Here is a 14776-nt window from a genome sequence, read left to right as displayed (position 1 = left end):
CCCTTCTGGCTGCGCTCGGGTGAACCGGGCCCCCCCCAGTGCCTGTTGATCCCCCCTGACTAGTTTATAGCAGGCCACAAGATCCCCCCTCAGCCTTCTCTTCTGGAGGCTGAACAGGTTCAGGTCCCGTAACCTTTCCTCATAGGACCTTCCCTGCTGTCCCTTGATCATGCGAGTGGCCCTCCTCTGGACCCTCTCGATGCTGTCCACATCCCTCTTAAAGTGCGGCTCCCAGAACTGGACGCAGTACTCCAGCTGCGGCCTGACCAGTGCCGCATAGAGGGGGAGGATCACCTCCTTGGTCCTGCTTGAAATGCATCTGTGGATGCACGACAAGGTACAGTTGGCCTTCCTAGCCGCCTCCCCACACTGCCGAGCCATGTTCATCTTGGAGTCAATAATGACTCCAAGATCCTTTTCCACCTCCGTGCTGACAAGAGGGGAGTTCCCCAGCCTGTAGGTATGGTGCCGGTTGTTCCTCCCCAGGTGTATCACCTTGCACTTGTCTGTGTTGAACCCCATCCTGTTCTCCTCCGCCCATCCTTGTAACCTGTCAAGGTCCGACTGTAGCCTGTTGCTCCCTTCTATTGTGCCCACATCCCCCCACATCTTGGTATCATCAGCAAATTTGAACAGGGTGCTTTGCACCCCCTCATCCAAATCACTGATGAAGATGTTGAACAGGGCAGGCCTGAGGACCAAGCCCTGTGGGACCCCACTGCCCATGTCCTTCCAGGCCGAGAAGGACCCATCCACTACCACCCTCTGGGTGCGGCTCTCTAGCCAGTTGGCGACCCATTGGACTGTGTGGGTGTCTACGCCACAGTCCCCCAGTTTCCTAATGAGAACGGGGTGAGAGACAGTGTCGAAAGCCTTCCGGAAGTCCAGGAAGACTATATCCATGACATCTCTGTACCTAGGAAAGTCATATCCCTTGCACTTTCCATCTGGAGTATATGCTTTTCAAATGAACTTTGCAGTGCACATTAGCAGGATATCCTTTACTCTCTTTTCTAGCTAGCATGCCTCTGTATCTCTAGACAAATTTATAGAGGCAGGCACATACACACACACACATTGATGCAGTGCAGTGAAAAAGTAGTGTTAGATGAATAAGATGTGGGTTTGCACAACAGGCTGTATCTTTTTAGTTTTTTAAACAGATATCATAGCAGCTTTGGGGAATACGAGGTGCAATTCCTTGCAGATTGCACTTGTCTGTCAAGCTTTTCAGCTGCTAGCTGGGCTTGAGTTGATATCTATAAAATCATACTTTGCACATATTACAAAGATTTATGTTCTTCCCCAGTGGGCAGGAGCATTCATACCTGTTCTCTCTCTTGTTCTAGTTCCTCTGCTTCCATACTCTGCTCGATCTCAGATAGCAGGGATGTGCTGGTTGTATTGAAGCTTTGCAAACTTCTCTCTTCACTAAGCTCTTCTACCTTCCCTTGGAGCTGTCGATAGGACAATCGCACTTCCTGGAGCTCCATCTGACTTTGGTGCAGCTTCCAGAGGGAATTGAGTAATATAAACCAGAAGGAAAAAAAAAGGTTTGTGAAAGTGACTGAATATTGGATGGAACTCAGCTCGTAAAGGACCTTGATGGAAGTAAGGGGAGTCAAGAAAGAGGGTTTCCAGGCATGCTGGAAGTCTTTGCTCGTCTGTTGAGTTTCTAAATCTAAATCAGAATTTAATTACTAGAAATGTATTCTCTACTAGACTTAGTGATGAATGGGGTTCAAAATATGGGAAAAACAAAATCAGCAGGTCATGGAAAGCTAAGGTGAATTATGAGGAACTATTCCAAACACAGCTAAGAAAACTAGATAATTAGATGACATACCAACAACTGAATTAAAAAAGGAGAAAAAAATATCATACAAGCCTTTGGGTTTCAAAGGGTGATCCCCGATCATCTGAACCACAATCACCCAAGATTCAAATCAACCACCTCCAAAATTCAGAAAAACAACAATTTTATCAATTTGAAACTCCAGTTATCTTAACATTACAGGTATCCATCGTGGTATTTTTGAAAAACTGGAGTTTATTTGTAATTATGAGAGGCTGAACAAACTAACAAACAATTAGTTAAAAAGTGGACTGTTAATTACAAGTATATATATGAAAACAAGCTGGTCACTGATAAACAAAGTAATGCAAACTTATTGGGTCTCTTTTTTTTTTTTTTTTTTTTTTACACTGATGGAGAATCAAACAAGTCAGTCAGTATTTGGTGCAACAAATTTCTAGCAAGCATAAGGAAATTCAATGCAGACAAGTACATTGGAGGTGATGCACACTAAAAAAACCAAAACATTTTAAATTTATCTGTACACACTGGAAGGTTTCAAATTAGCTGGATCTTTTTTCCTTCAAAGCTAAAGGGATAACTGGGAAGAGTTAGTGTAAGTGGTGGTGAAAACAGATGCTAATCCATACTAAAGTCTGGGATTGCAAGAAGCATCTTCTTCTCATGTTCTTGTCATAACTAGATGTTTTTCCAGAATCGTTAACAAGCGATGGCTCTTTCTGTTGCTGCAGCAAGGTCCTCCTTGTACAGGTATCACCAAGGAGTCAGCCAGCAGGTGCTCTATGGTCTGCACTTCACTGCACTTGCATGTATTTGTGTCAGTAGAATAGCCCCATTTGATCATGTTTGTTTTTGAACTTCCAGTTTGCATGCACAGGTATTGCCATGCTGACCAGTCTTTATCAGGCACCCTGAGAAGGTCCTCCTGGGGTTCTAGGTCCTTATTGGGGCATCTGATTATACATAATCTTTCCTTCCATTACTTAAGTTGTGCCCTGTCAGCTGTCATGTCCAAGGGTGCAACACTGGTCAAAATACTCTTTTGCACTTTAGGCCATTTTGTTACTTCTGCGTGACCATAGAGTGGATTCTTGGCATGAACTGATCATTCCCATACTGAACACACATACTCTGCAGTGCAGTAACACAAGGCAATAGCAGTGGTTCGTAATGTAGCTGGGTCCTCTCCCCACTTCAAGGCGAGCAGGTTTCAAAGTATGTTGTTGTGGGTGCCAACTTTCCCTTTTGTCTTTTATACATGTGCTTTGAAAGTAAGCTTGATTTCTCTATGGTGTAGTAGGTGAAAGGCTGTAACCTGCACCTTGGATGGGTTGGGAGAAAGCTGGTTCTCCTTGCAATAATATGAAAGGGTGCCAACGGACATGTCAGTCTGCTCTTGACAGTGGCAAAATCCTTCTCTTGCAACATATAAGCATATATGAAGCTCCTCGTCTTGCTCTGTATGGGTTGATCATTGATATATATGTTAAAGAGGATCGATGCTAGCATGCTGCCCTGTGAGAGGCCATTTTGTTGTCATCTTCAGCATCTCCATTTCTTGCACAGTTCTATGTAAAAACGTCTGTTTTCCAGAAGAGATTGGATGAGCTGCACTAGGTGGTAGTCATGCGTCATATTGTAGACTTTGGCAAGCAGGTTTTGTGGGTGACTGTGTCGTATGCCACTGGTAGGTCTACAAATACAGCACCTGTTATCATCCTTTTCATTTCATAGATTTCATAGACATTAGGGCTGGAAGGGACCTCAGAAGATCATCGAGTCCAGCCCCCAAATCCATCTTCTATATGCTGGGTGATGTTTAGTATTTGGCCAGTGCAGGACTTGCCTGGTCTGAATACAGCTTGTTCTGGTATTAGATGTTGTTCAATGTGAGGTGAGAGGCGATTGAGAATAAGATGTTCGTAAAGTTTATAAAGATGGCACAGGAGTGACACTGGCCTGAAGTTCTCTGAGCCAGAGGCATCCTTTTGCAACCTTAACAGAGCTATTACCTGGGCTTGTTGCCACAGTTTAGGTAGTCTAAGGGTTGATGAACAACTGTTCAAAAAGGTGCAATACCCACAACTTGGTTGTAGGACCAAAGTGCTTGATCTGCTACGTGCCTATGTCATCAAGTCCAGCTGCTTTGCCATTCTTCAAGTGACTTATTCCAGCATCGAGTTCATCCATTGTGTATGATGTGCTAAAATGATTTTCCTCCAGAACAGTTTGCTGTCTAATCCATATTTTAGGCTGTTTATTTGGAGCTTTACCATCAAGCAGAAGCTGGTGAGCCACCTGGTTAGCTGTGATATTGTGGTATTGCTGTACTTTCTTTGGGTCATTACTCAGCTTGCGAATGGTTGACCATGCTTTCTTACTAGTGTGGGTTACATGCCCCCCCCCCGAAAGTGCTGGTGCCCCCCTGACAGTGAGTGCTCTGGCTGGTAGGGGGGCATGGAGACTGCTAGTGCCCCCCCTGAAATGGACTCTGCTGGCACACTTGGCGACTGGCCGCTGGGGGGCACTCCTGGTTGCCAGCTGGCTGCTGGGGGACTCCACCCCTTGGTCATGCCCCCCCAGACTTGGGAGGCACCAGTCGCCCATAGTTATATCTATTCCTTTGATCAATTATTTCCATTTCTATGGCCTTTCTTCTTGGAGCTTGTTAGTTAGGACTGTCCCTGCCACAGTAGGATCTTTGTCAGAAGACACATTTGCTGGTATTTTTTGTATTCAGCTGTTAGGATGGGAATAAACCCTGGTATATACTTAGGCTTCTGATTCGATTTGGAGAGATTAAAGTGTTTCGTGATTCAATTCAGATTCGGCCGCCGAATTGGGTCAAATCTCCTCTGAATCAAATCAGCGACCAAAGCTTTGCACAGCCCTAGTATATACCTCGTGGAAGTTTTATCCAAGGCATTCACAAAGATGGCAGCTGAGACTGGTTTGATGTGTGCCACTTTTTTAATCGGGGTCTTCAGGAAAGCCTCTCTAATTTGCTTCCTTAAAATTGAAGCGTGTACGCATTGGTACCATATTTGGAGTTTCGATACGACAGGAAATATGAAGTGTATCTAAACACAGGTATGCCCTCTACCTTGAACACTGCATTCTGCATTCGTCTTGTCATATCAAGAAAGTTATCAGGAAAGACCCCATGGAAGGCAACAGAATTAAAGGTATAATGTGATGGATATAGGATCTAAATATGAAAAGATGAAGAGGGCTAGGAGTATGCAATTTGTAAAGGAGAAGCAATATAGGATGGTTTTATAAATACTGAAAACTACAGAGAAGGAAGCGGGAACCTTCTATTTAATTTTCTCCCATTATAGAGTAAATTGAAGGCATTTGCTGAAATTAAAAAGTCAAAACATAAAATTAATAAACAGAGGTATTTAAAATATTTTAACTGACTATTAAAATAGATATTAAATAGCATCTTGCAGAAATGGGTTTGTGAATATACTTCTGCAAGATATGAAGGTAAATAAATTTCAGAACTTGATTAGACTCTTATATGTAGGATTAAGTTACATTAATTAGAATTAATTTATAAAGGCCTGCAAGTTGGATAGCTCATGGGAAAAATAGCAGGTAGAGTCTTTCATCTTTGGCTCACCGGTTCAACTCCAGATCAGGTTAGTTACAGAACATTATTATACTTTGATACCTACATTTACATACAATGAATGTCTAGGTCTCACTCAAGTTCCTACTTGAAATTTGTCCAAACTGCAGAGCCACCAACACAGCTTATGGTAATTGGCCATCTAGGTGGGCAACTATGTAGCAGAGAGGCCATGGACCAATGGAGACTGAATTCCCTAGATGTAATTCCTCAAATTTGCATTGAGACAGTGGTAGAACAGAGTAAACAAACTTTCAGTTTCCAAAGCAGGGCTCAGGAAAAAGAGTCTTCCTTTTGACTACTGTGATACAACAGTGGACTAAGTAGATACATCCCATTTAGGGTGATTTTATACCTTCTTTTGAAGGACCAGGCAGGTCCCTCTAGCCTGTTACCCATACCTGTCAGTCTGTTCTAGTAGCAGTCCCTTTGGCTGCCTATACACGTGCTGGCTCGCATTCTAATTAGAACGTGTTGGAGCAGACTCAGTTAATTAAGTCTGCTCCATATACTCAATAGAACTCTCCAGCAGGGCCTCACCTTCACATGTATAAGCTTCCACATGTTTTAAAATGGCCACAGAGGCACTTTATCTAAATCTCATCAGATGAGGTTAGGTAAAGCACCTCGTGCCCATTTTTAAATGTGCAGGGGCTTAATATATGAAATGGTGAGGCATTTCAATTACAGCGGCTCTCTAGGAACCTTTCTAATTAAAAGCCGCCCCCCCAACGTGTAGAGGCAGCCTTTATTCTTATGACCCACAAACCAGTAGAGAGCATGGGAGTTAACTGCCAAAAAGTAAAAATATCCAATATGGCTACAAACCAGAAGAGGGTGAGATGAGCTGAGAACATAAGCCATAAAATATTACCACTCTTTGCTCAGAAACATTCCTGAAACACTAACATGCCAAATTGTTCAATACTGTCTTAACAGTAACATTTACTAAGTTCTGCTGAGAACCGATAGGCCTGTTTTGCAAACCTTTTGAACAGTATCTAGTCACATATTTATTACCACATTCTGACTAAAAGGAGTCTAAGAGGGCCCTTTCACAAAGTCAGTCCCATAAGAGAGAAAAGGAGAAATGCACCCAAATTCCTGAACATACCATATCATGAAATCATAGAAAAATGGGGTTGGAAGAGACCTCAGGCAGTTTTCTAGTCCAACCTGCTGCTCAAGGCAGGATCATTCCTGACTAAACCATCACAGTAAAGTGTCTACCTAATCTGTTTTTAATCCATAACATCTCTAGGTAGACTGTTCTAATGCTTAACCACCTTCATAGTGAAAAAGTTCTTTCTAATATGCTGCCTAAATTTCCCTTGCTACAATTTAAGATCATTGTTCCTTGTCCTGTCCCCTGTGGCCACAGGAAACAGTCTATCTCCATCTTCCATATAGCCAGCCGTTCAGGTATCTGAAGGCTATTATCAAATCTCACCTCAGTCTTCTCTTCTCCAGACTACATATTCCTATTTCTTTTAGCCTTTACAGTGCTGGCTCATATTCAGTTCATATTCACAGTAGACCATAAGGTCCTTATCTGTAGTACTGAAGCCTAGCCAGTCTCCTCAAGTCTTTATTTGTGCATGTGACTACTCTGTCCCAAGTATACTTTTCCTTACTGAATTTCCATTTGATTAATAAACTAGAAAAATTGTCCAAAATCAAAGTAATTTTGAATCCTAGCCCTACCCTCCAGTGTCTAAAACTCCACCCAACTAGAAAAATTTCAAATGACATCTAACAGTATTCTCAATTTCATCTTCCCCAGTCATTAATAAGGATATTAGACAATACTCAGGACAGACTTTGGGGAACCCCACTAAATACCTCCTCCCAACTAGACACCAAACCACTGAGTATAATGATCCAACCAGTTATATATCCATTTTACAGTACACTCATTTCGTCTGTATTTCCTTAGCTTACTAATGAGAATTTCATGGGAGATCATGAAAATCCTTGCTAAAGTCAAGGTATATAGTATCCACTGCTCTCTCCCCCACCTCCATTCTAAAATGTCTATTCTCCTATCTCACTGTTATAAGAATTCTTCCTTTCTTTTAGATTCCTTTGTCAGAGTCACCAAATGTTATCTCTGCTTCCTTGTTTGTCTTCTAGGAGTCATTTTATTCATATTTTCTGATCTTCAAATCCCCAATCAAAAGATTGGAGATTTGGGGAGGACCCTCCTCACAACCTGTCCTTTAATCATATCTTGATCAGCTCCTGTTCCCTCACCTGCATATCCTTTTCATGGCTTTGTCGCTCCAGGATCAGGACTCGATCTTGCAGTTCCTCCACAGTTCCCTGAAGCAAATCATTTTCCTCCATCATGGCACTAAGGCGATGCTCAAGCTCCCTCTTCCTATCAGTAAGCATTTTAATCTGAGAGAGAGAGAGAGAGAGAGAGAGAGAGAGAGAGAGAGAACTGTAGTAGTGTTCCAGGCTTGAAAACAAAATTCACAACATGGCAAGGAAATTAAAGCAAAAAGCAGAGTTCCTATCTATTCTGTACCTAGAGAGACTTTACCCTTATATGTAACTTAGGAAGAGGCTGAAAGATAACTCCTCCAGCCATAAAATGGCAGGGGCTGGAGTGTGAAGGAAGATCTTAAGTAGATGGAATGTGCACTGCCAGGCAAATACAGAGCAAAGGAATGAGAGAAGACAGCCCATTGCATTCTCTGGAATTTCTTAAGAGATAAAGCAGAGCATGGCCCCGCCCAACCATTCTCCAAGGTTTCACCCACACAAATCAAACATGCAAGAATGTAAGAAGGTTGTTACTCAAACCAGCTTTATTATTAGCCTGTTCTCTGAATGACCTAATATTGGAATTCCCAATTATTTCTTGGAATTCCCTGGAGGGAGGGAGCAGGCGCACATGCACACAATGACACAGCTGCTATGCCCTTTGTGGATGGCAGGGAAGCAGCAGTTTGCTACATGTTTAATTTGACAATTTCTCAACAGGATATAATTTTACTCTTAATCATTTGTACAAAACATCAGTCTTTTTTTACAAGCCTTCCAACAATCACTTATTTTAAAAATAGATTCAAGTTTTTAATTATCAAGTGCAGCATTTTCAGGTGCAGAGGGACAATGTGTCAAGTCTAAACCCTTGCAATTTATTTAGCAAGGAGCCATGCACAGGATGAATCAGCACTGATCAAGGTCACAACTCATTTAACCAAGAAAAAGGAGACATGTCCCAATCTAGTTCTCTACCCATGTGATCATTCTCTACGTCTCCCAAGGATATTAGAGTGCTTGGTGTTTCACTAACTACCCAACACTTCCATTCGCTCTCTTATTATGCTTGCAGGTCTCCAAATCTCCCAGCAATTCCTGCTTTGCTCCTACCATCAAAAGTGGCCTACCCTAGCCATTTCCCATGGTTTCCTCAGCTTGTCTAGCACTCTGCCCCTTAGCTGCTCCCAGGTTTTTTCAAAGCACTCCAGAGCTTGGGGAATGGGCAAAAGGATCTTTTGAAATCTCCTTTACAGCTCCTTGATTAATCTATTATGTCTTTTCAGCAGCTTGTCCCCTTCTGCAACTTCTGCCCTTTTTGGATGCCCTCTTAGGCCTCACTAACCCATGTCCTAAATACCCTACAAAACATTTTAGGCTCTGTTTATCCATTTTATGGCCATCTCAGCTCCCTCCTTTGGAACCCCCACATCTTATTGCTCTCTAGGTCTTCTCCAGTACACCTGTGTTATTTGCTAACTGTCCTCCAGACTCCCAGATATCTGCTTTCTGATTACCTTCCAAGTCTTCCTTATGATTATGCCCATAATGTATGGATAGTCTCTGGACACAGATTAACTAGACAGTCAGCTAGCTGTCTTGGAGAAATAATAAACATAGAATTTGCCCAGAGGAGTTAAATGTTTATACAGATGAAAGAATGCAATACAAACTAAATATCTCTCTGCTATTTCATCAACAGAATCTCACCTGTACATACTATTCTTATATGAGTAATGATTTCTAGGATATTTCTTTCCATTACTATTGTTACTTCAGCATGCCAGTGAGAAGAGATGCAGCAGAAATAAACATATATCATAGAGAAGGACTGTATTTTAAGTTCGCTTTAATTATCAAATTCAGTAATGAACACTCTGTGAATGGCTATATAAAAATACAACTCTCCTCTACGCCTCTCACCAGGGGTAGAAGTGTAAGGAAGAATAGATGATCTAAAAAGCACAAGATAAGAAGGAACTTAACAGGTGAGGCATGCACAGTGATGGTAACAGATATGCAGTCAAACCCCAATCCAGGCATCTGTACTTACTTCAAGGACTTGCTGCTCCACACAAAGGGGAAAGGGAAGAAAAGGAAAATGGGAAAGGGGGCAGGGAGAAAAGAAGAAATTGACAGACTTTAGGAAAAAGTTCTTACAACCAGTTAGAAAAAAGTAGGACAATACAGTAGGGTTTTTTTCACCCCTCAAGTTATTGCATATTGAAATTTCCATCTAGCCTAAATCAAAGGGGAAAGGGACAAACCTGCTTACATATCAGAGCTAAACTATAAGGGGCCTCCCCTCAGCAAAGGAGGTTCCCTGCTTTCTTCTAAATCATGCAGAACAAGACAGACATTACAAAACAACCCCTGCTCCAGACAAGAATGCAATATGTATTTGGGAGTGGTCCATAGGAAGGTAACAATATTGGGCTCCTGGAAGATTGCCACATCTTCCTGTTAAGATTTTCCTTTAGACACTGGTGTAGGTAAATTGAAAGATGAAGGTAAACTTTCACTACAATTGGTAAGAAGGTAGGGGAGCAGCGCTTTCTATCCCATCATATAGTTCTTACATCCGTAAGAACTACTTCACAGTTAGGGCGGCTAGGATCTGGAACCAACTTCCAAGGGAAGTGGTGCTGGCTCCTACCCTGGGGGTCTTTAAAAGAGAGGCTCGATGCCTACCTGGCTCGGGTCATCTGACTCCAGTTTTCCTCCTGCCCAGGAAGGGGGTCGGACTTGAAGATCTACAAGGTCCCTTCCCACCCGACTTCTATGATTCTATATTAACCCTTTAATTTGGAACATTATCACACAGTTGGTGTGATATAGCAGGGGACATCTTCCATTTACCTCTCAGAGAAAGGGCCCATACTTATTGCAAAACATGTTTTTGTGAGAACAGGCATAGATGTACGACAAAGTCAGCACCTTAAAGAGGGTAAATTGAAGGGCACTTATTTGACCAACACTGTTTGATACAGTAACTCAAAAGAATCTATTTGCAAAATAAGAGATATGATCCCTGTGTCACTGTTAGTAGAAGCAAGGGACATCAACTAAAAAGGAAACATAGGTGGCCAGCCCAATGAACTAAAGTTCTCTCTGCCCTCCCACTAGTATTCCTTCATCTTACTGGCACAAAACATGACTATTAACCTTTTGGTTTTGTGTCCCCAGTTCAAAGGGGTTTATTATACAAGATTAAGCCAAAACTTACTTGTTTTAGGGACCTATTAAACTGATGGGCTGCCAACTCACCTCAGCTTGGAGACTCTCAAGCCGTACTATATGTTGGTTAGTTGAGGAGCTTTTTTCCCGGAAGTCTTCTCGAAGAGTATGGACCTGCATAGAGAGCTGTCTCTCCACTTCCGATGCCTGCAGAGAGGAAGCCATCGGAAATTATCTCAGAGTAAACAACATAGGGCAGAAAAAAGTAGAAAAATACAAGTTGTAAAATCTCTTTTGGAAGGGAGAAATGTATGTAAGAGTGAGCTGTAAATTAATTTTATTTCCCAGCAAATTCTTAACTCAGTGTAAGCCAAAAGGATTGCAAACCAATACAGAATTAATCCCATATAAATTTCTACAACTATAGCAATCCAAGTGTCTCTTTTCCTGCAGGGATAGAGGGCAATCAATTGAATATAACCCACAGCTTTTCCTGATATCAAAATATTGTATTTATAGCAACCTCTATTCCATACAGGTGCTTGGGCTAATCTTCAACTGCAGCAGTCCAATTTGCTTCATCTGCTTATATTGGCTAGAAAAGAGGTATAGCTCAGTAGGTATAGCTATGCGATTCGATTCAGTGGATATTCAGCCTGATTTGGTGGCCAAATCTCCAAATCCAAATTGAACGAGAGGACCCTTTAATCTCTCCAAATCGAATCAATTCAGAGGGTTCTGATTCGGAGAGATTCGGAAAGATTTGGACATAGAGACAGCTTTAAATGTTTTTTCTACATACCTCTAGGTAGCAGGGGCTCATGAATGCTGAGATGCTGGGGTGCATGGAGTCTTCTACAGAAGCATGGGGGGCTCCCCAGCACGCTCGGCAGCAGACCCAGAAATGGACCAGAAGCACTTCCGGTCGACTTCCAGGTCTGCCGGGGAGCACAGTGGGGGGCATCCCTGCATCCCCCTGGCTTGGCGACTGGTGCCTTGTGAGTCTGGGGGGACATCCAGGGTCCCCCTGCAGCCGATCACTGAGCCAGGGAGATGCAGGAGTGGCAGGGGGGTAGCATGCTCCCTGGGAGACCTGGAAGTAGACCAGAAGTACTTCTAGTCCACTTCCAGGCTCACCACTGAGCACATGGAGGGCTCCCCTGCACTCCTGTGGGGCACTCCATGCCCTCCAGGCACTCGCCACCTCCCAACCCCCACCCCCATCAAAAGTGCCAGCGGCATCTGCGGGAGCTCCCTGCTCACCACCACCAGGTTTTTGTTGCCAGCAGTGCAGCTGTGCCCCCCACAACCGCTGGGGGCACACACTGTTCATGAGAACAGTTACAGGACATTCTGCCAGCCAGATACAGGTACTCCTCGCTTAATGTCATCCTGGTTAATGTTGTTTTGTTATTACGTCGCTGATCTATTAGAGAACATACTCTAAAGTCACGCAATGTTCAGTTATAACGTTGTTTGGCTGCCACCTGCTAGTAGGTAAATACTGTGACATAATTGAATTCACTTAACATCATTTCACTTAAAGTTGAATTTTTCAAGAACGTAACTATGACGTTATGCAAGGAGTAGCTGTACATTTCCAGTCAGACTGGATTTGTAACAGATCTTTCAACAGGAGGGATTCAGCAACATTTAAAAAACCCCCATTATATTTCTAATTAAATGCTCTGTAGATGGTCTGGTGTCTGACTTTTACATAAATACACACAAGATTATAAATATGCGACTCTTATTAAAAACTCCTTGTTACATATCACAATTGGATGGTCTATTTGATAGGGTTGTGACTTCCATTACACCTATACAGAGAAAAACCAAGAGAACAAAACATCCCCTCTCCCCACATAGGTTAATTGGTGGGTGGCAATGATACACAAGACACACCAAAAGCAATCTTGACTTTCTGCTTTGTGGGCACAGTGCCATGTCAGGTTGGGGCTGAATTTGCTAATAATGGGGTCCTGACTTCAAGATTTTGGGGTGAAGACCTCCTTTTTGTGGAAGGAGGAATTCCCTCAGGAATCACTGGAGTGACAAGATCAGTATAACCATTCAGTTCTTTCAGCAAACATCATATTAGTGCCACTGTCTCAGTCATTGCTCCTTAATCCAAAGAGGGATTACCACTAAAAAACAGGGTGGAATTTCCTGCCAGCTCCTTAAATCCTGTTTGTTTCCCGTATCAATCAGAGACAGGTTCAGCTCTGAAAATGCTGCTGCTCTTCTGATGAGTAGGAATTTACACTGCTGTACTTTATGCAAAGTTCTGCCAAGCCTATGCTGCATGGAAAGGCTACAGCCTGCTAGGTTCAGCAGATACTCCTCGTATTCAGGGTGGAGGGCAGTTGGGGATTAACTGATGATTAGGCGGCTCCACCAGTCATTTTTGTTTGAGAGCTGAGTGATGGCATAACCAGCGTAGCAACCCTTGGAGAGGGGGATGTGTGGTGAAAGAGGAGTGCAAAACTAAACTTCTGCTGCTACAGCTCTGCTATAATGTTGGGGGTATGGCAGCAGGCAGAAATTGCCACTGCTCCATGCATCCCACTACCCTGGGTGCCCAGCTGCCTCATTATACCTCTGGGGTTCAGTGCAAATGAATAAATGCTACAGCAAACCTTTGCATGCAGCAGCAGCATAGCCTGTTAGGATGAAGTGTTGCCAATCTGACATACAGTCAAAGGAAACAATGCTGTCAAGCTGGACAGAGAAAAACACGAACATTATTCTACCATTATTATTCTACCATTTCTTACCAACATAAGAGATGTTCAGTTTCAATCTAAGGCATCTACTCCATGTTTCATATATTACACAATTAACTGGTTAATTGTGCAATAAATTTAAAGCAGACACATGTGTGTCACAACCCAAGGGTGTGATTTTGTTTGTGTGTGCTTCGGCACTGCTGAATTATTTCCCGCCACGAGGAGCTTTCTTTGCAGGGTGCATTTCTCAGTTGCAAAGAGAGATGCACGGTGCAAAGGAGTTCCCGCCACCCGCATGCAAATTTGTGTCCCACTATTGGCCAGTTCTAAATTATTCCCACGTGGCGGCTAGCGATTGGCTTGCTAGCCGTATAAGAGGCTTGCGCGGTTTCCGCCCAAGTTGGAGGACTCCACAACTAGGAGGAGGAGGAGAACTTCACGTCTCGTGAAGATCTCTAAGCGCTGCGGAGCCCAACGGACCCAGCGTGTACCTTAAGAAGGCTATAGGGGTCTGATCAACCTCTGGCCTCTCCCCGTCGCCGAACGATTCCTTGACGAACCCCTTCCCTGCGCGCAAGTTCCACGGAGCCTAGCAAACTTCGTGTGAGTGTATCCAGAGCTCTTTCTCCGAGTTGTTTTCTTTGGTTGACACGATGGGCTCGCGTGTTTAAAGCCTTCAACCGGATTGGGCTAGAGGTTTGCGTGGAAGGAACTCTTGTCCGCTTCTCTTCTTTTCTGTCTGTAACTGCAACTCAAGCAAGTTTTTCTGCCTGCACCGTGACCATCTTTGGTGTAAGTAAAATAATCTTTAATCAACCGCTAAGCGTCCGTGCCTAATTCTAGTCCGCCGGCCTGCATTCCCCGACCCGCATGCCAGGGCTGCTGGCCACAGCCCGCCGCACACCCCCGAGGGCCTCGGACCGCTCCCGGCCTGCACCATGTGCAAAGTAATTATCACACCATAAAAGGACTATCCAGCTATAAGGGCCAGCCAGCTACAAATTTAGTGCCCGAAAATATATAACAACTCTATAGCTGGTTTCTAGCCAGCTTTAATTTGAACATGTGGCATGTAGGGGAGTGTGAAGCAGGCCCATTTGATTCGGATTCAGATTCAGCCCAAATCAGGGACAGTGATTCAATTCGTGG

The 14776-nt window shown here is 43.4% G+C and overlaps 1 protein-coding gene across 1 annotated transcript in view; it reads right to left on the bottom strand.

Annotated features, from left to right (window-relative positions):
- LOC102387334 (BICD family-like cargo adapter 1) overlaps nucleotides 1-11123 on the bottom strand; it is a 31325-nt gene extending 20202 nt beyond the window's left edge. Inside the window, exons 1-3 of the mRNA XM_006019905.3 lie at nucleotides 10989-11123; nucleotides 7707-7853; nucleotides 1329-1508 (exon numbers count right to left, since the gene is read on the bottom strand). Coding sequence (XP_006019967.1) covers nucleotides 1329-1508; nucleotides 7707-7853; nucleotides 10989-11123 — 462 coding nt within the window. The remainder of the gene's footprint in view (nucleotides 1-1328; nucleotides 1509-7706; nucleotides 7854-10988) is intronic.
- Nucleotides 11124-14776: the final 3653 nt, after the last annotated feature.

Source organism: Alligator sinensis, unplaced genomic scaffold (genome assembly GCF_000455745.1).
Source record: "Alligator sinensis unplaced genomic scaffold, ASM45574v1 scaffold505_1, whole genome shotgun sequence".
Lineage (NCBI taxonomy): Eukaryota > Metazoa > Chordata > Crocodylia > Alligatoridae > Alligator > Alligator sinensis.
Note: the sequence above shows the minus strand (reverse complement) of the source record. Positions and strands in the feature narration are given on the sequence as shown.